This window comes from Pempheris klunzingeri, chromosome 6, assembly GCF_042242105.1.
Source record: "Pempheris klunzingeri isolate RE-2024b chromosome 6, fPemKlu1.hap1, whole genome shotgun sequence".
Lineage (NCBI taxonomy): Eukaryota > Metazoa > Chordata > Actinopteri > Acropomatiformes > Pempheridae > Pempheris > Pempheris klunzingeri.
Genome location: NC_092017.1, coordinates 13,574,042 through 13,598,382, shown reverse-complemented (window position 1 = coordinate 13,598,382; position 24,341 = coordinate 13,574,042). Strand labels below are relative to the sequence as shown.

The 24,341-nt window shown below is 40.7% G+C and overlaps 2 protein-coding genes across 3 annotated transcripts in view; both read left to right on the top strand.

Moving 5' to 3' along the window:
• The window catches only part of agbl4 (AGBL carboxypeptidase 4), a 281,572-nt gene that overhangs the window by 203,879 nt on the left and 53,352 nt on the right, over positions 1 to 24,341 (top strand). The window lies entirely within an intron of this gene.
• bend5 (BEN domain containing 5) lies at positions 3,155 to 10,819 on the top strand. Of its 2 annotated transcripts, XM_070832712.1 has the most exons (7): positions 3,155 to 3,226; positions 3,350 to 3,408; positions 4,560 to 4,690; positions 5,682 to 6,159; positions 7,774 to 7,922; positions 10,184 to 10,397; positions 10,576 to 10,819. In XM_070832712.1, the coding sequence occupies exons 3-7, from the start codon at positions 4,589 to 4,591 to the stop codon at positions 10,770 to 10,772; spliced, it is 1,140 nt and encodes a 379-aa protein (XP_070688813.1). In that variant the 5' UTR covers positions 3,155 to 3,226; positions 3,350 to 3,408; positions 4,560 to 4,588; the 3' UTR covers positions 10,773 to 10,819. The 2 variants fall into 2 exon arrangements, with proteins under 2 accessions (XP_070688813.1, XP_070688812.1); XM_070832711.1 differs by having other exon boundaries at positions 3,190 to 3,408.

Here is a 24,341-nt window from a genome sequence, read left to right as displayed (position 1 = left end):
AGGGACCAGGACGACTGATCCGTGTAAAGGAAAGAATGAATGGGGCCATGTATCGTGAGATTTTGAGTGAAAACCTCCTTCCATCAGCAAGGGCATTGAAGATGAAACGTGGCTGGGTCTTTCAGCATGACAATGATCCCAAACACACCGCCCGGGCAACGAAGGAGTGGCTTCGTAAGAAGCATTTCAAGGATCTCAACCCCATAGAAAATCTTTGGAGGGAGTTGAAAGTCCGTGTTGCCCAGCGACAGCCCCAAAACATCACTGCTCAAGAGAAGATCTGCATGGAGGAATGGGCCAAAATACCAGCAACAGTGTGTGAAAACCTTGTGAAGACTTACAGAAAACGTTTGACCTCTGTCATTGCCAACATATAACAAATAACATAGTATATATTGTATATAACAAAGTATTGAGATGAACTTTTGTTATTGACCAAATACTTATTTTCCACCATAATTTGCAAATAAATTCTTTAAAAATTAGACAATGTGATTTTCTGGATTTTTTTTTTTCTCATTCTGTCTCTCATAGTTGAAGTGTACCTATGATGAAAATTACAGGCTTCTCTCATCTTTTTAAGTGGGAGAAGTTGCACAATTGGTGGCTGACTAAATACTTTTTTGCCCCACTGTATACAGTGCTACATACAGTCCTACATAACTTTGTGTGTGTGTGTGTATGTGAGAGAGAGAGAGAGAGAGAGAGAGTCTGCTGAGAGTTCTGTGAATGAAAAGGGCCTGGGACTGACTATAATACAGGGGTCAGAGAGATCAATCAAGTGCAGTGTATTTAGGCAAAAGTAAAACCATCTTTGTGAGTGGACCATAGTTGTATAAAGTCTTAAATGTCTTAACTAAATGAATAATATACAATATAACCTCACTGCATGGATATACAATATATTGCTTATGGCTTCTTCTAGCTTCTATTTTATGTTATATTCTAGTTATATTTCAGTGTTATATACTGTATCTCTTATTTATTTCTTCTTACTTTCTCTTCTCTCTCTCTTTCTGTCCTTGTGCTGCTGCAACAACCAAATTTCCCTTTTTGTGACCAATAAAGCTTGATTTTATATTTTTTTATTTTATTTTATTTTTATTCTTTTATAAGAAAATCAAGAAATTTTAATACCTTTTTGTACATCATTCCTTCATAAATGCTGCAGTCGGTGATCATCCTTTTCATATATACATATATAGTATGTATATATCAAAAGTACATGTATCATAGTTCAGATATAAAATTTCATGTTCACAAGACAGTGTGTTCATTCAAGCACTGCGACCTGGTTGAAGCTGAGCAAGAGAGTTCAGCAGTGCAAAGGAGCAACGTACCATGAAATAATTACTGCGAGGAAAAGGCGCTATATGGGTGAAGTTTTGAGACTTTTGGAGCATGAAGTGAGTTCTTACAGCAGCTGACATGCTGTACAGTTCCATATCAAAACTAGTTCAGAAATTAAAAGGTGTTGTGAGTTGAGTAACTGCACAAATAACATTTGGTAAGAATATGAATTTGTGATAGCAGTGGGATTAGAGTCAGGTCAAAAACTGTGCTATCAGAAACAATATGCTGACAGAACATGATAATTAAATGGACATAACAGAAACTGTGGTGACTTGTCTCATTCAGAAATTCCATCTTTGTTGCACCTCCATAAACTCTAACTTGAAGAGAAAATTGTTTAAATTGTGACTGAACCTCTCCAGGCAACAAGTCTAACAGCATGCAAGACATTTAAATGGAGTGGTGTCCCTCTTAAAGCACTGGCCTCTTCGAAGACAGAAAGCTCTACAAACTGAGCAGCCTTGTGTTGACAAGTCCAGCCTTGAGGACAGGAGAGCCATTGAACAGAAGCTTAGATTAGCAGTAATCCTCTGTTCGACTTGTTGAGAAGCGGCTCAAATCTCTTGTCTATCACTCTCACTCCTGGTATAGTTTGTGGAGCTCTGCCAAAATGTCAGTGCATAAATATTTCCGAAATAAACATGGCTCAGCCTAAAAGAACACTAATTAATCATTTCCTTTCATAATACAATTTACTTTAAAAAATGTAAATATAAAATATAAAATGTGAGTGCTCAACTTGGTGCTTCTTTGCAGAAAAGTGAAGAATGCTGGTCTTCCAAATCAATAGCACAGCTAGCAGATGTAACCATTCAATTGTATTGAAAATGGCCTAAAATGCTGCTCCAATAACTAGAATAAAATGACTTCCATTATGCTCTGAGAGTCATTGTCATCGCTTTGCTTGTTTGTTTTTAAATTCTCTTGTATACATTTACCAGAGTCTGGGACCGGTCACACAGCACAGTGAACAAACATCATGGGGAAGCTGGCATTTGAAACAGGCCTAATCATAACTAACTAAATGCCTGAAAGTATGAAACGAAATATCACAAAGGAAAAAAAGGCTCCATATAGTTCTGCATCACTTACTTTTCAATTACAGCAGCCGAAGCAGAACGAAATTGTTAGTGTCACTTATTGACTGTGGTGCTCTCTATTAGAGTAACAACTGAGAGAAATCCATCCTGTTGTATAACCACCTGGCTGTCTTACAATAACAAAGAGTTCGTTTCTGTCAAGTGGCCTTAAGTCTGTTGTGATACAAAGAAGAGATGAGAAGTGTACACCAGGAAACACATGAAAGCACACAGAGACCAACGAAATCTGAGCAGGTAGGTAATCATTTTGGTGACTTTTCTCACTGTGGTTCCCTGAAACAATTCAGAGAGAGAAGGAATGAGTGTATAAAGTGATGTTATGAGTTATGACCCAGGATGAAAGCACAAAGCCCTGCTTAAAAGCATAAAGCAAATATTTACCATATAAATATGTCTTTCTTTACTATGTTGACATTAGCACGGCTATTGATGTATATCTCATTCTTTAAATTTTTCTAAAAATTTGACAGAAATTAAAAACTTTTAATATCATAATTACACTATAGGTGCAGCACAGGTGTATTTCATGTCCCTGACACAAATAAACCAAAAGTGTTTTTTATTACATCTGCATCTGAACATCTCTTAGCAGCAAAGTTAGAGTCATGTCTATTACTTATGCCTTGATGATCTACCCTGGTGATGTGGACCAGGCAAGAGTAGCCGAGCGCAGACACCATCCCCAACCCCCCTATGTGTATATTTTTTTAATACTTTGTGAGGAAAAACTGTCAACCATATCCAAAGTGCAGGACCAAAGAGAAGTAAATAATGTATGCTTTTGTTAGATTCTTTGAAGACGATATGTGCTACGCGTTACCCGTTTCAAATGTCGAAGATTTCAGACCTCTGTACAAAACAGATTTTGATAATCAGAAGGTGTATCTGGTTCACAGAACTGAAGAGAATGGCAGCGCAGGCCAGCCGTGCGAAGCACAGATCCTTGCCCTTGCAGGTAAGTTGCCCTCTGAACACATCAGCTTTTCTCTTTTCAATGCTGCTTTTCTCTCTCCGACCAAGTAACATTGATGTGCGCGAAACTCGGGAATGTGTCAAAGCTAGTCCTTTTGTCCGATCTGTCAAGACGTGATCAGCTGGAATCTGACACTGATAGCCACAACAGCGTCCTCGGCTGTGGCTAGCTAGATATGCTAGTTAGATATGCTAAGATAACTTTGCCTGGTTGTCATTACCTCGTCGTCAGTGCTGTCAGATTTTTTACACTCGGAGTGTCGTGTTCAAAGAGTTATCGCTCTTGTTTCGATAGAGTAGTGCTGGTTGTTTCGCTAAATACGTGGCATGCAGCGATAGCCAGTCACATCGGTTGTTTACAACATGTAGCTAACGCTTGCTAGCTCGGTGTGTGTTCGTTCCGCGTTAGCATGTTAGCGCTGACGCCTTAGTTAACTGCGTGCAGATACTGAGCTGTCACCACATTACAGACACATGTGGCAGTCTATGGGTCACCAGTTGTTATTTTTGTGGAGGTTTGCATATGTAGTCGAGACGCTAGCCCGAGAGCTTTGGTGGGTTTCGGTTAGCTTGTTAGCTGGCTTATCTGTCTGTCTGTGCCACAGAGGGGATGCGGTGCTGCAGTCACCGCCGCGTCTCAGACATGAATGCAGACAACATATAGCTACGTCCCCGTCCGTAACATGTCAGCGTCATGGCTGTTGCATGACAGATCATCATGTCAATGTGCCGAGGTGTGCAAGTGAAATGGTTTGCTGGTGTAGCTCCAGCTACAGTAATGTTTGCTCACGGTCGTTTCCTATGTACGATCTTTAACTAGCTACATCACTAATCCCTGAATCTGGGCTGTCTGGGCTCCCACACCGGTCCCATATAACTAGCACCGTCACCGCGGCACTTATGTGTAAGCGCCGTATAGTCAGCACAATGTGCGCCTCAGTACGCTGCAAAGCTTCAGGTGTACTTGGAGGCTAGGAGTGCTAAGTTTGAACTAGCTGAATGGAGAGACGAAACGCCCTCGGCCGAGCTGGAGGATGAAAGATATCTGTAGGTACTTTCACGTTTTATGAAATCCATCTAAACTTTTTAGAAACTTTATGACTTTCTTTCTGCTTCTATTTCTGCTCTTCACAGATACAGTAGAAGAATTTGAAGACAGGATAATGCAAAAGAAGATGAAAATTCCCAAGATGTCCATCAAGAATTCAGGAAACTCTATTGAGAACAATTTTGGAGAGGAGAGAATGCCACTCAGGCATAAAAAGGTAGGCTCAGATCAATTATACAATAGTTGTGTTGATTCAGATGAAATGGGTTTGTGCATTTAAATGAGAGGCACTGGGTAATTGTGCTTATAGTTATAGCGACACCAGTTTCATGTCATACTCTCACACTGCCTCTTGATTATTTTTAAATGATGCGTATCTACTTATAGCACCATTAAAATACAATTTTATGGCGCCATATTAACAAAAACACCCTTGTTTGTACATGTGGGTGCAAAGATTTTTCAATAATGTATCATAACAACACAAGGTACCAAAGTATTTAACTTAAATTACTCATACGTACAATCCTGTGCTGCGTCAGTGAGGACCTAAGTCATTTTGCTCATTGCTAAAAGTTTATATCAATACTGTGTAAGTGTGGGCCTATGTGATGTTAATGGTCACAAAAGTAAAGTCTTACATTTAAATGTATCTATTGATGATACAATGTCACATTTCCATAAACTTGGCTGACACCCAAAATCCCCAATGCTATTTTTACCATATGCTGGATTAACACAAATTCAGCACTCTGGACAGCTGCCCTTTCACAGACAAATCCTCTGAGCGGCTCATCAAAGAACTCGGTGACTCCTCTCTTCCCAGTTCCTACTGAGATCCACAAAGTCAAAACAAACTGTTTGCAGACTGTCTCTCATGTCATTTTCGAGATATGTGATATCCCATTGAGATCAAAATACTCAAAGCAGATAGTTTGTTACTGGTGGTAATTTTGATGTGGACATGTGTTTTTAATACATGCTCTGCCCTCCTAGTGTTTGACAGTTGGTCGCATATTGAGTGCACTTTGTTACTGTTACCAATACTGCTTCAGCAAAGAGTGAAATTCAAAATATTTTATCAGGCCCACCTCCAAATAAGTGGCTTATTTTTATTGTGTGCTGTGTGTACTTTCTAGTTATTGCAATTCAGATTTCATTTCACTGCCCTATTTGTTCTGTAAATTGACAGTTGTTATTGTCCTCAGGCCCTGTCCCATGACCCTGGACGCCCTCTTTCCAACTCCTCCAAGAGCCTTGCGGCAGTAGTGGCTCGCCTGGAGAGAAATGCAGCCAGCTCCTGTATGGAGGGTGAAGAGGACCTGGATGAGGACCGGCTGGCTGAGGAGGGAGAGGACGCAGATGACGAAGATGAGGATATGGAGGCAGAGCATCAGCAACATCATCACCAGCAGCAACAACAGCATTTGGAGGTGGACACGGATTGTGTGTCTGGGGTAGCTGCAGCCGTGGTTCCTAGAGTCCTGTACGAGGAGCTGGTTCATAGCTACAGGCAACAGGAGGAGGAGATGAGGAGGCTGCAGCAGGAGCTTGAGAGAACCCGCAGGCAGCTGGTGCAGCAGGCCAAGAAGCTGAAGGAATACGGCAGCTTGCTCACAGAAGTCAAAGAACTGAGGGACTTCAACAGGAGGCTGCAAGACGTACTTCTCATGAGATTAGGCAGTGGTGAGGACCATGCACACCAACACAAAAACACTGCTCAGCCATGCCACAAAGTTTATTAGTAACCTCTAAGGTTACCAAATCATCAGTCATATAAAGAAAATGTTCAGTCAGTTTGAATTGAGAATTGAGTGGTAGAACTGCAATTCAGAGGCAGGGAACCTTTTATTCTTAGAAAGTCAGTCTTAGACAGTAACATTTGTGGGACGCAATTGTGTGGACACAATATAATCCTAGTGTTTACTGTATGTCGACACAATACGCTAATGGTAGCTCTTCTGACCTGGAAAGGATCAGTGCCTTTTTTTTAAAACAGTGACAAATGCCAAACTTAATGGTTTGGACGGTGGAATATTGCTATGCTGTGAAAAATGTTTTGCGATAAAGGCCCTTGAATACGTTTGCAATACTTTTCAGACCTTTAGGTCGAGTTGTTCTTGTGCATTAAGACTGCTGTTTAAATTCAGTGTCTTTCCACTGAAATTAAGAAACACAGATAAAGTTATAAATGGAACTAAAGTGGGTCAGCTTTAAGGTTAGATGCTTTAGTTTGGCTTGAATCTTGGCTTGGCAGAGTGGGCTAATGATCATCCTGAAACAGAGGAAGCTCATGGGTTCATTCCTCTCATATGTTCTGTCAAAGAACTGTTTTAGACAGAAATCCACATTTTAAAGGTAAAATAACTTGTTTACTAGGAGTTTTAGCACTATATACATTTACTTTGAAAACTTCATGTAGCATCGTAGAGCAGCTCAGTCTTGCTAATGAATTGCATTAAGCCTAAAGTTTACACAGCCCAGTTTTGCACACACTGTGTCATTATTCCCACAACAGCAATAGTTTCTGTCTGGCCTTAAGCTCTCTAAGAAGACTTTGGATTTCAGGCAAAAAGAACAAAACTCAAGGGGCTACAGCAAGGGGTGCAGTAATAGTTAGTGATAGTTAATGGACAAATAGGATCTCAATAGGTCTTGTACTAAAGTAGTAAATCCAGTACAGGAAGTTGAATAAAGGGCATTGTAGTTTTAAGTGTGATTAAAAGTGGTGTCATTGCACTGTGCAAACTCAAGCTTTGCCAGATGCTGGGGTTAACCTCAGCCCCCGAGTAGATCTGGACAGTGGCGCCTCGCTACTGGTGAGACCATCTAATGGACAGGCTAAAGATTAGAGCACCCTGGGGTGCTGTCGGGCAGGGGGGGATGGAGTGTGCTGACCGATATTAAAACTCATCAGCTACATTGGAGCTTAGCGTGGCCAACCACCAAGTCAGCTTAGTTACTGGGCTAAAATAACCGCCTGTGTCGATGTACAGAGAAGCCTCGGCCCAAGGCGGGAAGCAAGCAGACAAGCAGGTGGGCACTGCTCCAGTGGTGAAGACCAGAAAACCCTCAGCCACATGCTACTTGATACTGTAGGGATTAAAATGCAACTGCCTGTTTACAACCAGCATGTTGTCAAGTGTTATTGGACTCTGTCCCATTTTAATGTCATCTTCTATGGGTCTGTGAATTTGCGTAGCTGTCGATAAATGGCCTTTGACGTCACTAGAAGTGCTGACAGACGTAGATTTGTTGCTCGTATCTCCATAATGTTAAACGTCTCCTCTGTATCCCCAGAGCCTATGCACGACAATGGCACTCAGACAATCAAGGCTGAAGTGGTTGAACCCATTGTTGAAGCCCAGGAGACATGCAGAGAAGAAGCCAACACCAGTTCCAGCTACTCTCCCTCCCCCAGAACAGTATACACCTGCAACGATGGGAAGGTAAGTCTGACTGGACTAAAGAACTCCCTTTGTTTAGTTAGATTTTCCTGATTCGCTCTGTCTGGCATGCGAATACCACGTTTTCAACTGTTTTATGCCTATTTATCTGCTACCAACCTTCCATGTAGTCTTTATGATGGTGCCTGTCCATCTTCATCTCCTTCATCTTTTGTTAATATTATTTTAACCTTTATTCTCAAAGGCAATTGTCCAAATGTAAACAAGCTGCAATAAATTTATAAATAAATAATAATAATAAAAAACAAGAGTGAAAGACGCCATCTCTCAACAACTGAATGACGATGTTTTCTGGTGCAATTAAAGGCTTGTTAGTAATGTTCAGAAGTAAAACAGGCCTGTATGTTCAATAACAATCAATCAAGAAACGCTCTTAAAATGCTTATTTTTCATCTATGTTACCACCTCCTCTGTTATATATTTGTAGATACTGAAAGTGCCGTAATTCATATGGTCAAATTTTACATTACAGATAGGGACTTTAAACCTTTATTTAAAATTAGCCCGATAACCCCTCTCACCCTTTCACAGTCAGAGTCCCTCAGTGCCTTGGAGTGACCAAAGGAAGTAGTCTGAATTTTTGTAGGAAATTGTGAATTTCCTCTTAACACCCATGAACCTCGAACATGCCGTCATAGTTGATCAGTCCTTTCTCCCTGACTGCCCTACCCTAGCAGGTAAACAAGGTTGAGAAGATTATTATTGTTCCTGCAAGCCCAGCCAACATCATCAGTGTTTATTGGCCTGTTAGGGTACTTTACTCCCCCCACCGCTGTAACTCAACCAGCGTCCTGTCTCTGATGACAGGGGGGGAATTGGTACTACAAGCTCTGGGGCCCGCAGTCACTTCAAGCGTGAAGAACACTTGCAAATTAGAACTCTCCTACATCAGGGACCCCTTATTAATTATTTGCACAAGAGGAATTTAAAGTGACTGACAGGTTAGCCTTAGTGAGAGAGTGAGAGGGGGGAAGAGGTAGAATAAGAGGAGGAGAGAGGGAGATAAACGAGAGCAATGGGGAGGGAGGATGAAAACAATCTTGTCTAACTTGAGGGCAGTAAAAAGCTTGTCTACTGGCCGGGGGCCTAAAGCACATTAGCTGCACAGGGAAAAGCCTTTTGGATGCTAGCCTAAAGACTTTACAGTGATAAGAGAGTAGAGGAGGGGAAGAGAGTCACATATGCCCCCTGCTGCATTAGTTCACCTAGAAGACCGGGGCAGTCTGCCTAGGCTGGCAATCGGCTTGGAGTGTTTGGTGCAGGCTTATGCAACGTGCAGCGGCAGTGTGTAGAGAGCTACAGGCTAAGTTCACAGTGGAGGTAATCCAGGCGCCAAGCAGCCAATGGCCTGAGCTTATTCATGTATCCTTGTTGGTGAAAGTGTTGCTTCTTAGGATTTGTAAAGTGGTCTTTTCCATTTAGATTTAGAGGGTTTTATACTCACTGGGTTCCCACAGCACCTAACACAAATGTCCCACACAAGTGCTTGGTCAGCATAATCACCATGGGCTAAAATGTACTTTGGAGGTGGTTACAACTAGATATGTAACTATGCTGTTTTCCAGTAGAAACCTATGCTTCAAGTACGGTACCAAAAAAGTTGATTCCAAAGTATTCTATTTGTTTCTGTCCCTCAGCTACTTCTTTCTTGCACTTTCTTTTTAGATTTCTTTTGTTGATTTCTGCTTACAATTTGTTTAAACATCAATATGATCTAATGAAACTGCCATCCCTACTCCAAATCTGATCTGTAAACAACACAGTAGCTACTTTTCTGACATCTGATGCTACAACATCTGCTGAATCTGTTGCAACAACACGAGCCATCATCAGGGGCAAGATCCATATGTCTGTCTACTTTCATTACTCATTGTCTTAAGGATTGTTAGTTGTTTTTTTAAGACATTTATCAAAGCTGTTGTTTTGTTCGCAGCTTCTAAAGGTGGCTTATGAAAGAGCTGTGTAAATTTTATTTTTTAAGAAAATCCTCAATTGTTAATACTGTTGTAATGTACCTGCTCCGTCATGCAAAAGCGTGAAATAGCTGAGACTGCACCACGCAGAGCAGAGCATTGCGTTCTGAAAAGTGTCAACTAGTTCTGTTGTTTTTAAACTGATTTTATCATGTCTGGCACTGTGCAGATGACAACACTTGCATATAGTTTTATCCACAGCAGGTTGTCGATGCATGTGTGAAAATGTGGTGGTCACGGTTCTCTGTTGCACTCTTGTCCTCTCTGCAGGTACATCTCGGTGGAGGGATCTGGGTGGAGGAGGAGAAGTGGCACCAGCTGCAGCGGACCCAGGGAGACTCAAAGTTCACTAAGAACCTGGCTGTAATGATCTGGGGCACAGAAACCCTCAAGAACCGTAGTGTCACTGGAGTGGCCACCAAAAAGAAGAAAGATGCCCTGCCCAAACCTCCATTGTCGCCCAGCAAACTGAAAATCGTCAGAGGTAAGAAAAACTCCAGGTTTGTTTATAAAAATAAGGCAGTGAAAGAGACATGTTGGAAAACATCAGGTCTTTTCCAAAAGCCTTTCAGTCATTGAATTATATTCATTAGACACCAAAGATAAGATCAGCAATTTTTAATTTGATGTGGTCTGACTGCTCACGCTCGCTCCTTCCCCAGAGTGTCTGTACGACAGAGTGTCTCAAGAGACAGCCGACAGTGCAGAGATTACGCAGAGATTGTCCAAAGTGAACAAATACATTTGTGAAAAGATAATGGACATCAACAAGTCCATCAAGAACGAGGAGCGGCGGGAGTCCAAGCTGCTCATCAGACAGACAGTCAAGATGGAGAACTTCACCTACGATGGCATGTAGTGATCAACTGTTGTCACGCCAGCGCCTTCTGCCCCCCTCCCCATGGTCAGCGGGATGTTGAGGGGACTTGATATGGGTGGTCGGGGGATGTTTGTCACAGTTTCAGGAGCAGTTTTTTTTTTTCCTTTGACACATTGGATTGGTTATTATGTGAAACGTTAAAACAAATAGACCCCATAGAGCATCCATCACCCTCCTCAGTGCCCAGGTTCCTCATTGGCTGACAGACAGCTTTGCCCACCAGTCAGAGGTTTGAACACATGTGAACTAGTTTGATAAGATGGTATGAGTGTTTTTATAAGCTTTACAGTGGGATTGGTACAGAGACATGGCGTATTGACGTGTGTGCATTTGTGTCAAAGGACAGATTAGATGTAATTGTTAAATTGATTTATTGTTCTGTGTCAGAACATAATTTTGAGTCCTTAAACTTTTAAAAAGTAAGAGGTTATTTCCCTTGATAAAGTCTTCTGATGCTACATGGATGATGATGCTAGCTAGCATTAGATCTTAGTGGTGTGAACGGTTGGATATTTTGGTGACTACCAACTGATGAGTGTTTGCTGTTGATACTTACTGCATAGAACGGGACTTCGGCGTCTCAAATGCACAAGTCTTAATTAATAACAGCCATATTGCATTTTGCAACGGAACTGTTGTTCCAAGAGATTAATTCCTCCCCTTAACTGTAGGTCAATCACAACACATTGCTTTATTAAAAAGAGGGCTTACAGAGGTTAAATGGGAACTAAGACTCTAATGTAGAGTCTGTAGAGCGCTATATTTATTTCACTTTTTTTATATTGACCTTTTTAGTTATGAGCATTTGCCATCAATGAGCGAGCACAACGACAAGAATGTCCCATCAACACATCGTTGATGGGACATTCTTGTGTTACTCTTAATCAAACATGTCACTTTCAGACAATTTGACTGTTTAATGAGTTCTAGTGGCACGGGCATGTTCATGCCTAGGAAGGCCTTAAATGGATTTGGCAATCACCACGGGCTAGAACGCCCCTGGGTTTTCTAGTAGGCTGTGATTGTAAATGTATAGTAAGTTGAAGTGATGAAGCTTCACCTGCACTTTGCTGTGAGAATGTAAGAGGTGACTAGGTACTATTTTCTGTGTGATACACACCATTAAGTTGAGCTGAGCCGGGGCTACTCGCTATGCCCCCACCCTCCCCTGTATTTTAAAGAAGCTGCGCTGCATCGGGCACTGTGGAGAAGAAAATCAGAGCGCAGCTCTGCGCAGTTCAGGTCATCTTATTGTGGAACCAGTGTTAGCTGTGGGTAAAGCTGTCTGAAATGCTATTGTACTGTTGAAGTTGTCTGGGCCTGCTGAACCCCATAATAACCACCTCCCTTTTTTTTTTTTAGACACACCACTGGGGAACAAAGTAAGGTAGCTCCAGTGACAATTTCCTTTGAGCTATGCCATCTGAACTTTGAAAATGTCCTCTTTTTCTTGTATATTTTTTTAAAAATGTTTTTTTCTCTCCAGTTGTTTTATTGTTTTGATCCAAAATGGTTTGTGTGGCTGTCTGCAGGCTGGAACTAAATGCTGCAGATTGAAATCTCAACTGTGACCTAGCTGTGGCTAACTGTGAATCTGCTGAAGAGCTGCCCATCAAGCCTCTCTCCTCTTCACACTCTAGATTCTTGTTTGTCGGTTCATTTATTTCTCTCTATCATTTTGTCTGTCTTCTTGGTTTTTTTTTGTTTGTTTGTTTTTTTTTGTTATTTCAGAAGTTCAGATCAGCCTTTTGTTAAGCTACCTTATGTTCTGGAGATATTTTAGTGTACATAAAACATCTTTTTATTTTTTCCACCAAACATGGATATATTTCAGTTTCTAGTCATGTTACATGTTACAATTTTACAGGTTCTGGTCAAGTTTTGGTTAATATAATTGATGTTGTAATTCCACGTTACCTGACAATTTCTTGTGTTTCTTTTTACATTTATCTTTTTGTTTTATGTTTCATACGAATTGTTGGCTTTAAGCTTGATGTTGTATCCAAATGTAGATCAGTGGAAGCTACAAACAAATGAAAAAAATATCTCCCTCTTATAGCCAAAGTGATCTCTGTGGAACAAGAGAGACAAGGCTTCCCCTAAGATGACAGAGTCCGTATATTATACTACATTCACAGTCATCCTCTACAGTAAGATGAGAATCGTTAAACCGTCGTTTGACCATCTAGGAATTGAGATGCAGTAGTTAGATCAGGACAAATCATTTACATTGAATGCACTTTAAACTTTTGGGCAATTTCTTCAAACCTAAAGAAATGTATTTGTGGTATTCGTCCTTTTTTTTTTTTTTTTTTTTTTTTATGTCTACGGTATATAGATTCAGGCCTAACAATCATTGTATTATCATGAAGCACCTTAGAACATTTTGGGTTATTGGTTTTTTTTTTTTTGTTTGTTTTTTCTATGGCAAGAATGAAATGAGATATAATTTTACTTTGTCTGTCAGATATGCCCCTGACATCCAAGCTCGATAATATTTCACATCATTACTTGGAAGTGGTACTACTACTACTACTACTTCTGAATGTTTAAATCTTTGAAAATTTATTTGGGGTGTTTTGGAAAACCAGATTTCCACAAGTCACACATTGTCGAAACTCGATTCTATAACTCCGTCATGGCCTCCTGATCAATAGATAGCTTACTTGGCAAGTTGACAAGTCCTGTAAAAGGCTTTCAAGCCCAAAACATGAATCACCAATCGAAAGATATTTACCTATGAAATGTGCAAGCTGACTGGAATATGTGCTTTAACTTAATGTGTGAAGATGCTGGTTATGTATAGATATGACTTGTATAGAGATAATTGTGTATTTTTACAAATGAGAGCGGTAACTGTAAGCCAAAGTATCGAAGGCTGAGATCAAGCTGAAGAAGGGGGATGCTGACTGAGGAATCAGCAGGGGTTTGCACAAAAAACTGGCCCATGCCAAGGTAATAGAGCTTCGTGAATCTTAAACCACCAAAGTGGTCACATATTGATATATTTTTTTGGTTCCTAAAAACATCCCTTTTTTAAGTGTAGTCTTTTGTTTTCCCTGTACAAAGCAACATGTTAGGTTTACGCGCGCTAGCATGTATTTAAAATACATGCATTTTAAAAGAGAAAAAAGATTTCTGCTGCAAGGCAACCATGCTGAAATTCTAACACATTGTCGTGTATTGTGTTTGTGTTTGTTTCTTTGTTGTTTGATGCCAAAAGGGGGTGTGGTTAAAATCATGCTTTAAGATGGAGCATAAATAGAGCTATTACATCATCTGAAACTTGTTTTGAAAGGCTGGATTCCTGGAGCGCGATTAAGCCTAATCCTTTAACTAAAACCATCTTTAGTGGATGAAAGCTGTATGGAAGTGCTGTATGTTTTTAACCCAGATTTTGCTTAATCTGCGATGGCAAGGCCTATCTCTATCAAATGTACCAAGTCACTCGCAGAGGAGCAGTTTGGGTTTTAGCTGCATATTAGTAACCAATACATGAACTGGCAGAGCCATTAATGGATGATATAGGCTGGTTTGGCTCTGCAAACACACCACCAGACCTTCCAGTATCCTCACTGTCACACTCAAGTAGCGATGGGGAGGAAATGTAACCTCCCTGGCTCTGTGATCCTCTACCTGTGCCACCTCTAGTTCCTGACTCTCCTGACATTTTTATGGACTGGTTTTAAGAATGCAAATGTTTCAAGATAATGGCAAATCCTGTCCTCTCCGCTTGGTGTTTTGGCTTATGTTGTGAACACCTGTCAAAGCCTCAGAAGTGAGGGAGCTTTATGTTGCTTTTTGACAGTTTGATTGGGAAAAATAGATCAGTTCTAGCTTCACTGTGAGTGGAACAAGATAAATGGCCCCATCTAGCAGTTTTCACATCTAAGTGTACACAAAACACATTACTATTTGAGCCTCAGATACAATGTCAAACTTACTTCAAATGAGAAAAAATGGGAGGAACACATTGTTGGGCCTATATTTTTCTTAAGGTATCAGTAACTTTGTATACAATCCACAAACCGGTTCTACTTCATCTAACTTCACCGTCCTACCTCATTGTTACTCTGGTGTTTGTTTGTCAGTGACTGTAAACTATGTGTGTATATTAAAAAAAAAATCTATAGGAAAGATATACCTGGTTATTCTCAACATGTACAGCATATAAAACTTGTAAAACACCTCGGTACACAATATCATTCTTAGGAGAAATCAATTTTATTACCTGCTTAAAGATGCTGCTCTAAAGGGGTGTCAGCGTGTGAGGGGTCGTCTCTGAATATAGTATATCTTCGCTCTTTGCTATGTCGTGCAGTTGGTTAGTGGTTGTGTTCTGTCTCTGTATTGCATTCTGAGATTTTTACTGGTTGACGGTGCTACCAGCAAAACAGTTCAAAAACTGATCTGTCTATCGGACCTCAAATGGTGCTGTTTTTCTATGTTTTTATCCTCATACAGCTATGTTTTATTCAGGTGTGTCAACCGCCACTATCCCCTCAGCTAATCAAATTGTAAGCCAAAATATTTCGCAAAACGATAACCCTGCTATTACTGTATCAACTATATGCTATCCATCCAAATATTGTAGATAGTGATTATATCCTCAGCTGTGAGTTTCAGAAGTACCTCAGAACTTGCTGATTTTCAATGGATGCATCTGCTTCTAGCACCCGTTGTCTACCAATATGTCATTGTTGCGGTGTATTTTCAGAAATATGCATTTTTACTGGTTAGATCAGGTGTCACCATAGATAGTACATGATTATTAGATCACACTCAGATGACCAACAATTTTAAAAGGTACCACTGTTCACTGGTTGCATGCCAGGTTGTCATAAAGGAAATCTCAGTTGGAGTGGGCGGTGTATGATGCAGTAGAAGAGGTCCTCAGCAAACCATGTTCTGTCCGAGTCAAAGTTAAGTCCAGTTTGTTTTACGGAAGTGCGATTCCATTGGTAGTTGTGTTTACGGTGGAAAAATAATATCTGATGTTGGGAATGTACCAACCAGAGCCCAGTTTGGTGGGAAATGAAAAATATTATGAGAGTCTTCATAGTACATTAATTGTTTTGGGGAGTTTCAGCCTGTCAGTTTTGGATTGACTGATTTTTATGTAGTCACCACTTTATTCTGTGATTCCCCCGTTGTGTCTCTTTGTCCCCAACCATCGTTTAAACAATTCAGATGTAACTTTCAGTGTTAAGAATACGAATTTAGAGTAGTAATTTGTTCACGATTGAGTTACTGTGAGCTATAGTCATGTGTACAACAGCATACAGTGTCTGGACTTGGCTTAATTGAACAAAAAGTGCATTATATTTTCTTTCACCCTGTGCAGTGACACCAATGGAATCTTTTCTGCGCCAAAAGTGTTTGAAGTATGTTGAGTTGTGTTTGGGTGGTTTCTTCTGCCTGTAAGTATGTATATATTTGTTTTGTTTGTTTGTTTGTTTTTATTCTGACCATGTCTGTGAACATGAAATGTGCTGGGGAACTCCTCTCTACTGTGAGCAGTGTGCGCTCAAATACACAGCAGTTGGTCTCATAGAAGCACTTAAGCCATTCATTGGACTGTTTAATAATGGTTCAATTTTTAAGCTTTGCTCTGGTCCAGGGAATTGACCCAGAGAGTTTTGTGTGTAATTGAATTCCTATGCAGGTGTTAAGTTGTAATCACCTGGTACCACATCACTGTTGGGTGAAGGGCCAACCGGGTAGAGATAACTGGAGAGCATTCAAACCTTTGAATGTGTCTGAACAGCCTTGAGATTGAGTTAAAGGGAACAATGGCGACATGACAAATCCATACGGAACTATTACTACATTTTCATACTCATGGAGTTGAATCAAACTGAGCTGTACAGGGCTGCTTGGGTATATACCCTTTATAGCTGTAACTGCATTTGCAATGGTCACTAGGGAAAGACAGGGTTATTGCTGTATGGAGTTTTTCCAGTTGGTATGATAATGTGAAAAGAATTTGCAGACTATTGCAGTAAACACTCCCTCACCCTACTTTAGCCTCCCAGAGGCAATCCTACATATACAGAAGATGTTATAAGTATATGCGATAGAGAGTGTACATGTCTTTGCTAAACCGGCCACACCTCTGCTATGCGAGCAACTCTTTGACGCTTAGCATCCTGTTCTGTGTTTTCTCTTGCTGCATTCAGGAACACCTGTTTAATGTATAGATAAACAGAAATAAATCCAGACTTTTATTCTATCAGCACAAACCTCTTGTTGTCTTTTTTGTCTTCTGTCTGGTGTGTTTTTGTCAAAGGATTATGAAACCACAACGAATCTCTCTGTTTATTTTTTAATTACTTTTTTCAATGTGGAAAATGCTGTTTATTTTGTGTACAGTGCTGATGATGCCTCTGCCTCCACCATACAATATTTTGTTCAGAGAAGTTGAACTTTGTGGACCCGATACAATCACATCTGCTTTGCTGCAGTCTTAAAGGAAAGTTGGACATTTTGGAAAATATGCTTATTGGCTTTCTTGTTCTGTAGCTCTATATGTAACAGTGAGGTATGAATCTTTCTCATCTAATTTTGCAGGAAAGCGAATTAGGGTATTTCCTGAAATGTCAAACTATTTCTTTAATTGCACCACCTGCATCAAAGGAATTCCAGGACAGACTGAGGCGTACAGCAACACTTTCAATCAAATTTCCTGGAGCTTCGTCGTCAAATCAGTGTGGCTGTGCCCTGTTGCTCGCTGTTAAGACAAATTTTGTGAAGTTACAGGGGGCTCTGAGTGAGTAGAAACTTCATTTTCACCAATGCTATTTTCACCTCAATCTGTGTATTTTAAAACCACAAAATCAGGGTTAAATCTGGTCAATAGCTTGGAGCACAAACCTACCTCTAGCCTTTAATGTGTTATTTTTTTTTTACGTTAGAATACCATTTAACTAATGTCAAAAGAGTTTTTATTTTCAAATTGATGGCCATGTGTGCTCAATGGGTTTCAGAAAACCTTAATGACCCCTAGGCTAATGCAAATTTCTCAGCACACACTGACTTGGTAAACTTTTTAATTTAAATGCAGAGATTAGAGTTTGGCATTTGAGTTTGCCATACAATGGTAACAATTTACTTTTAAAATGTCTCACTCGGGAGTCTGACAGCGTGAGGAGAGGCAGGTTTCCAGTCAGACGGAAGCAGATGAGCTCTGGTGTCATTTCTCTGACAACTCATTCCTCCGTACGCAGATCAGTGTAGCCGCGTAAGCTCTTACCACCTTTTCACGCCACATCTGACGCCAGCTTTCCACCTTCAGAGGCTCTGTAGTCGACTTCTGTCACCATAAAGATCAGTCCCCCTCTCCATCACATCCCAGATCCTTTGACTGCGGATCAAGGTGTGTTTTGGAGTGCGCGTGTTTGTGTCTGCAGTGAAGGTGACGGGGAGATTGTTCCCATTGTTGGCCTCAACGTAGCAGGATGGCAGAGACCAACAGTTCTCTGTACTGTATTCGTTGATTCAGTTCCGTGCGGATGGGCTGCCTGTGTGCCACACAGCATGCCGATGATTGGCAGCGCTGTATCTAACATGTCCCATGTCCAAACCATATTGCAATATCGACTCGGCCGCATGAGAGCAAGATAAGACAGAAATAGGGTGTTGACATATCAGATTGCTTGTAAGATGGCTTGTTTGGAGAGCCTTGAATCTAAAATGAGCCCCGTAACTGAATGTTGGATTTGGTTGAGTCCACTATTGGAAACTGATAGGAAGTGGTCACTGTGAAGGCCATTTCCTCCCTTTTTCTTTATGAATAGACTGAGCTCTACTCAGTCCCTCATCTCCCCATCCTCTCCCCTGTCTGGCACACTGATGCATTTCCATATATTACTGCCTCTGTAAGCAAGTGTGTCATGCACCCAGGCTTTTCCTACAGCCCAAGGGGACTTCTCAATGTCATTATCGCTAAAGCCTGCCACATGCCTGTAATGTATTGCCGCCTGGCTTTATTGGCAGCACGATAATTCAGTGGTGGTGATGATGGATTAGTGCCGGCTGGGTCGAGCTGGGCTGGGCTGGGCTGAGCTGGTCCAGGCTGGGCTGAGCTCTGCAGCCTCTCTGTCTGTCGCATAAACACTGTGTCCTCCTCATAAACTGCAGCACAGAGGGAGACATACTGTATTTATGTCACACACAACCTGATGAATACGGTCATTTCTGTGCCTTTATGGAGCTTCTTGGAACATTGTCTGATTCATCTTGTCCACCTCTTGCTTTTCATGCAGACATGGTGCACACAGCGGCGCCGCATAATAGGAAGCAATAATGCATTCTCTCGATGACATTGTTACTGTTTGAATGTGAAAATATAACAGCATTTGTTGCCTCCTGGAAGGAGAAGTTCAGAGAGGGTGTACTGGGTGCATATGTTTCCACATTGGGACAAGTTTTGATGTTTCCGGGAGCGCACACACACACACACACACACACACACATACAGGGTTTAGAGGAAGGACACACAGTGGCATTTTTTATTACTATATATGAAATACACTCCATATAACACAGCCACCCAGGCTGAACTAAACTAAATAGCGCTCTGGCCGACAACTAAAAGTCTAAACTCAACACTCAGCTCTTGATTGCAAGCTTTTTAGTCTCTCCCGGCTGACATGCTGCTGCACACTGTCACTGTGATCTGGCTCCAGCCTCACTGCAGCGAAATAATTGCACATTAGTCTTAATTTTCCGACTGCTTGCAGCAGCACCTGGTCACCTTCATTGCTGCTCTTAACCTCTGCCGTCCTAAGAGACACAGGGAAGACACTCTTTCTCACTACAGAATATGTTGGCTTGGTTTATTAATGCGCACAACTGTAAGTACGGACGACATTCAGCATCACATGTAAAAGCATCAGTGGGCTGATGGTTAGTCTCTCTTTGCTCTTCGGAAATGTTTTGTCTAGTTTGTCACTGACTGATACAAGCGACTGACATCACTTGACCCACACACACTTTTGCTCGTCCTGCAAAATTTCTTTTAAAGGCATGAAAAGCTTTTTCATCACTGTAAATAATTAGAAGGCAAGAGTTGAGCTTCTGCTCTTGTAATTGAATTTTATTTATGCTGTTAGTGTGACTGAATGCAGAGCTCATTATTGTCTAATTTCTTAGAGGTTTGTTTTTGTTTTCCACTTTAAGTAGCTGCATATAATCTACACAGTATGGAGCGCACATCTGTATGCAAAATATACAAGAAGTGTGTTGATTACATTATCTCCGTTGCCAGTAATGAAGCCTACATTATCTCTTCCTATATTCCCATCACTGCTGCTATGTTTATCTGAGCAGTGACTGCAGGGTTAACATACAATAATTTGATACTGATTAATTCTGCCTTTCAAAGCCAGTAATGCACATAGATGAGCTACCATCAATCTTACATTGGCTCTTCTTCCCATGCTTCTTGCATACCTTCATTTTTTATCCCCCCCTTCCCTTCCTACTGCATGTCCCTGCATTGTCAGTTAACTGTATGTATGATAAGATATGGTGGTAAGTCCTGACTGTAGCTGTTCAATTTCTCTCTGCTGCCAGCGTTATTCAGATGTCCTTATCATTTTTAAGAAGCTTATTTGGCTGGTTCAATGATAAAAAAAAAACTGGTAAAGTTTGGAATCCATCAGCCCCTCCGGTAAGTGGATGCAAAACTGCGCTCGCTTATCCTAAATACACACACACACGCACATGTATGTACCTGTGTATGCGCACACACGCGTCCAAATGGCCTCTATTAATGCAAACGGCTCTCCCAATTAACAAGATTTAAAGCGATGATGAATTTTTCATTCTCTGAACATTTAAGCTAATTACGGCCCAAATGAAGCAGGTTCCAGTGAATCACCATGGTAGGGGCTGCCAATGGCAGCCAATGTCACTGTCACAGTGCCACTCTGCACCACCACCTTAATCACTACAGCTGCTTAATATTCATCTCCCACTGCTCTCTCGTCGCCTCTCTCCTTCCTGACTCACCTCTCCTCTCCTCACATATCCTCTCTTCTCCTCCCTCCCCTCATCTCGCCTCTCCCTCCCTTCCCTCCCTCGTAACTTTAACTTCTCCTCTTTCTCCACTGTCCTCCATGCCCCTTCTCCTTCTCCCCGTCTCCCTCCCTCAGTCCCTCTCTCTCACCATAGATGTGTTGTCTAAAATGGAAATCATCTAATTGCGCTAATAGCATTTTAATGATAATTTAATGTAGTAAATAAAGCTTGTTACAAGCTAAGCAATTTTGTTGGATTTCAAGGGCAATCAATCTGTGTCCAATACAATCTGCGCCTCTCCTTGATGATGGGTGTCAGCTGTGTATTTTCACTCACGCAGGCTGCAGATTATAACTATATTCATGTCAGCGTCTATAGATCTACAAAAACAGGCCGATATAAGTAGGAAAAACCTCATAACTGTACACATTCATCCCCCATTCATCCCCACTTCCTTTCAAATTACTACCCAACCATATGGTTTGATCAGGGGTTTTCAAATTCCGGCACTGTGGGTTTATTTTATTTTTATTCTACTCACAATGGACATCAGAGGTAATGATATCCCCATGGAAGTGTAAGTCACACTAAATCTAAGTGTGTGTCGTGTCTGTGTGTTCAGATTTGACTGAGCTATAACTCAGTATGTATTTAGACGCAAATTGCATCTCACATCTCTCGCTCTGAATCCACTGAAATGGTGCATTTACTGTAGCTCATGACAGCTCTAGCTCAACATAACCTCTACATACAGTGTAGGACCCAGAGGCCTTTTCATTTGTATGTTGTACTTCTTCAGTACAGCTCTATACTTTGGTGTTCTCCGTTTGAATCATGTGGTGTGTTTTGAAACAAACTTTATGCCCAGTGGTTGTTCATACCATTTTCTTGTTTGTTGTTGGTTTAGCTTTATCATAATCAATTCTCCTCAAGAAATTAACATACCTGAGTTGTTTCAAGTCTGATTTGCTTTGTGAGTCATTGATCTCGCTTAAAGAGATTAGATTTACCTTGTAATCAAAGATTAATTGTTCATTTTACATTTTGGCTCCTCTGCACATTTTTATCAATCTTTCCCTCAGACTAAATATATTAAAAAGCATGAGGAGCTCAAGCCAGTGAGAGAAAAGAATAAAGTGCTGTGAGACAGAAAAACAATTTAATTTCTCTTTTTATGTTCTACCAGTGGTCATTTAGCTAGCCTCTTTATTTAAATGGTAATGTGAAGCTGGCTAAACAGGCATGGCGAATCAGCCGGAGAAGAGAGAGAGACTTCAAAAAAGGCTGTGGTGTTTCAGGCTCTGGGAGTTTATCTGGGTCTTTCCTCCTGTCGTCTGACAGAGGGAGGCAGAGTGGGGAGCCGATTGAGCGACAAGGATAACTCTGTGTTGGAGTATAATTAATTAGGTGTGATAAATTATACCATTTCGAGCAAACCCTTGGAGTACTGGCACATGCACTCTATCACACACACTGCGCACTCTGTGCCTCTCTCCTCTCACGCGCACACACACACACACACACACACACATGAATGGCTATACGTGCATGTCTGTATTCCCATTACATTACCAGAACCACTTTGCAAACTCTCAGTCCTCCCTCTCAGTTTGTTGTGCACCAGAAAGTGAAAATAAACAACATAAAAACACATGGATTAACTGTCACTTTGCAATCTCGCTCAAATCCAGCAGATTATTCTTTTTAAGAAAGTTGTGTCAGTAATGGTAATGTGCTTATTGAGCACTCATAAGGTGAAATACAGTATTTTCCACCTTTTTCACCACTAAGAGCTTCATGATCTAATAAAGACTTTATTTTTAATTCACAATAATGAGTTAATTCAATTAGAAACAGCCAGAAAATAAAGGAAGCACAGTGAACAGTGGATTTTAGTGTAAACATTGGTTACATTTTCCACGATTGGTTGTTTGTTTGCATCTTCATGTCCTGGTATCAAATATTCCTGTGTAAATACAACAAATAAGCAAATAAAATCATGAAAAGTAATGGGATTTCTTCATCCAACCTCTATGTATACATAGTGGTCCAATGAGAGCAGTTCACTCTCTTTTACATGGGCGCCCTGTGTACACAGTTAGACAAACATTAAACATAGACTGCGAATAAAAGATAAGGACAACACTGAGGAAAAAGGGGGCCAGTAAACCAAATAAAATCTGAACCCCACAATACAGGATACAACAAGTGTATTCTTGTAGAAGTAGAAGATACATTCATCTAAAATGTGCAAGTTGCTGAATAAAGTAATATAAAAGACAACATACTTACATTTATCACTGTTTAACAGAAAAAGGGTGAGACGATGGGTTAGCTACAACGTTTGATTTTAAACTAACAAATTAGAGTGCTAAAGAGTGCTAAATCACAGATCAACTGAACAACTAAGGAATGCTTCATTGGTTTTTGTATTTGGGAGCATCAGAGGCAATTATTGAGGTGCTGCTGCCGCTTCCTCTCAGGTAAACACATCCTACGCTTGATAAGCATTCTGTCAAGGGAAAGTGGTCATTTAAATACAGTCAAGGATTTCCTTTACTTCCTGCACGTCGTCAGACTCAACAAAATCTCCACATGCAGTGATTCCCACTTCACATCCTCAGTAACTGCACACTTTAAAAGGACTACACCGCCCTGATGGCAAAGACGCTGTCACGCTTTTACTCAAATAGCAAGAAGTCTTATGAAACTCCTTCATCAACCTTCTACTCTCTACGTCACTGTGTTTCTGAGTGCTCTATGCACTTCTCATATCTGGTGGGATTCATGGCTGAAGACCAAATTGACACTTGTCTGCCCTCCTCAGTGTCAACCTGGGACCCTAATCCAAGGCTAAGACACACACACAAACACCATGCCAGCAGGCGGTTTTAATGGCCTGGTGTTAATGAGAGTCTTGTTTAGAGCTGTCAGATGACCCTGGGCCATGCAGACTGACACCAACTCCATGTTCACAGCTCTAGAGGTCACCACACGGTCTATGTATGTGTGTGGCTTTGTGTGTGTTGATGCTACAGACAGAATCATTTATTCAACCTAATTACGTCTCCAGCCAGTACATTAACACCATATCAGCATATCTTTAATCTTTGGTAGTGTAATTTTCAATCAGTAAAGTTGATATTAATTTCAATAAATCTTATCTATGTAGTCTAGACTCACCGTCACAGAGGAGGGTCATTCTTATTATGTGTCTGTGTGCTCTCTTGTTCTGAACTACTCTGTGAGTGATCTGTAGGTGCCTGAAGCTAGCCAACATGATATAAATATTCTAGTAAGAGACAAGACTCCTGAAGATGTCCACCCCCACCCCACCTACAAAAATGACTGATTAATTTAAAAATAGACATGAGTATTTTATTGTTTTAGTTTTCTACTCTGTTTTGATTTGTATGAATAAAGATGTATACAGTACAAACACAAAAGTATATACTACTACTACTGATAATAATAATGGTAATAATGATAATACATTTTATTTATATGCACCTTTATTAAAGTCAC

Excerpts from the sequence above, each read along its gene's own strand:
- bend5 (XM_070832711.1), top strand. The coding sequence starts at position 3,225 with ATGTATGCTTTTGTTAGATTCTTTGAAGACGATATGTGCTACGCGTTA. Across the intron at positions 3,409-4,559 it reads ACAGATCCTTGCCCTTGCAG|ATACAGTAGAAGAATTTGAA; the intron begins GTAAGTTGCCCT and ends TGCTCTTCACAG. Across the intron at positions 6,160-7,773 it reads TCTCATGAGATTAGGCAGTG|AGCCTATGCACGACAATGGC; the intron begins GTGAGGACCATG and ends CTGTATCCCCAG.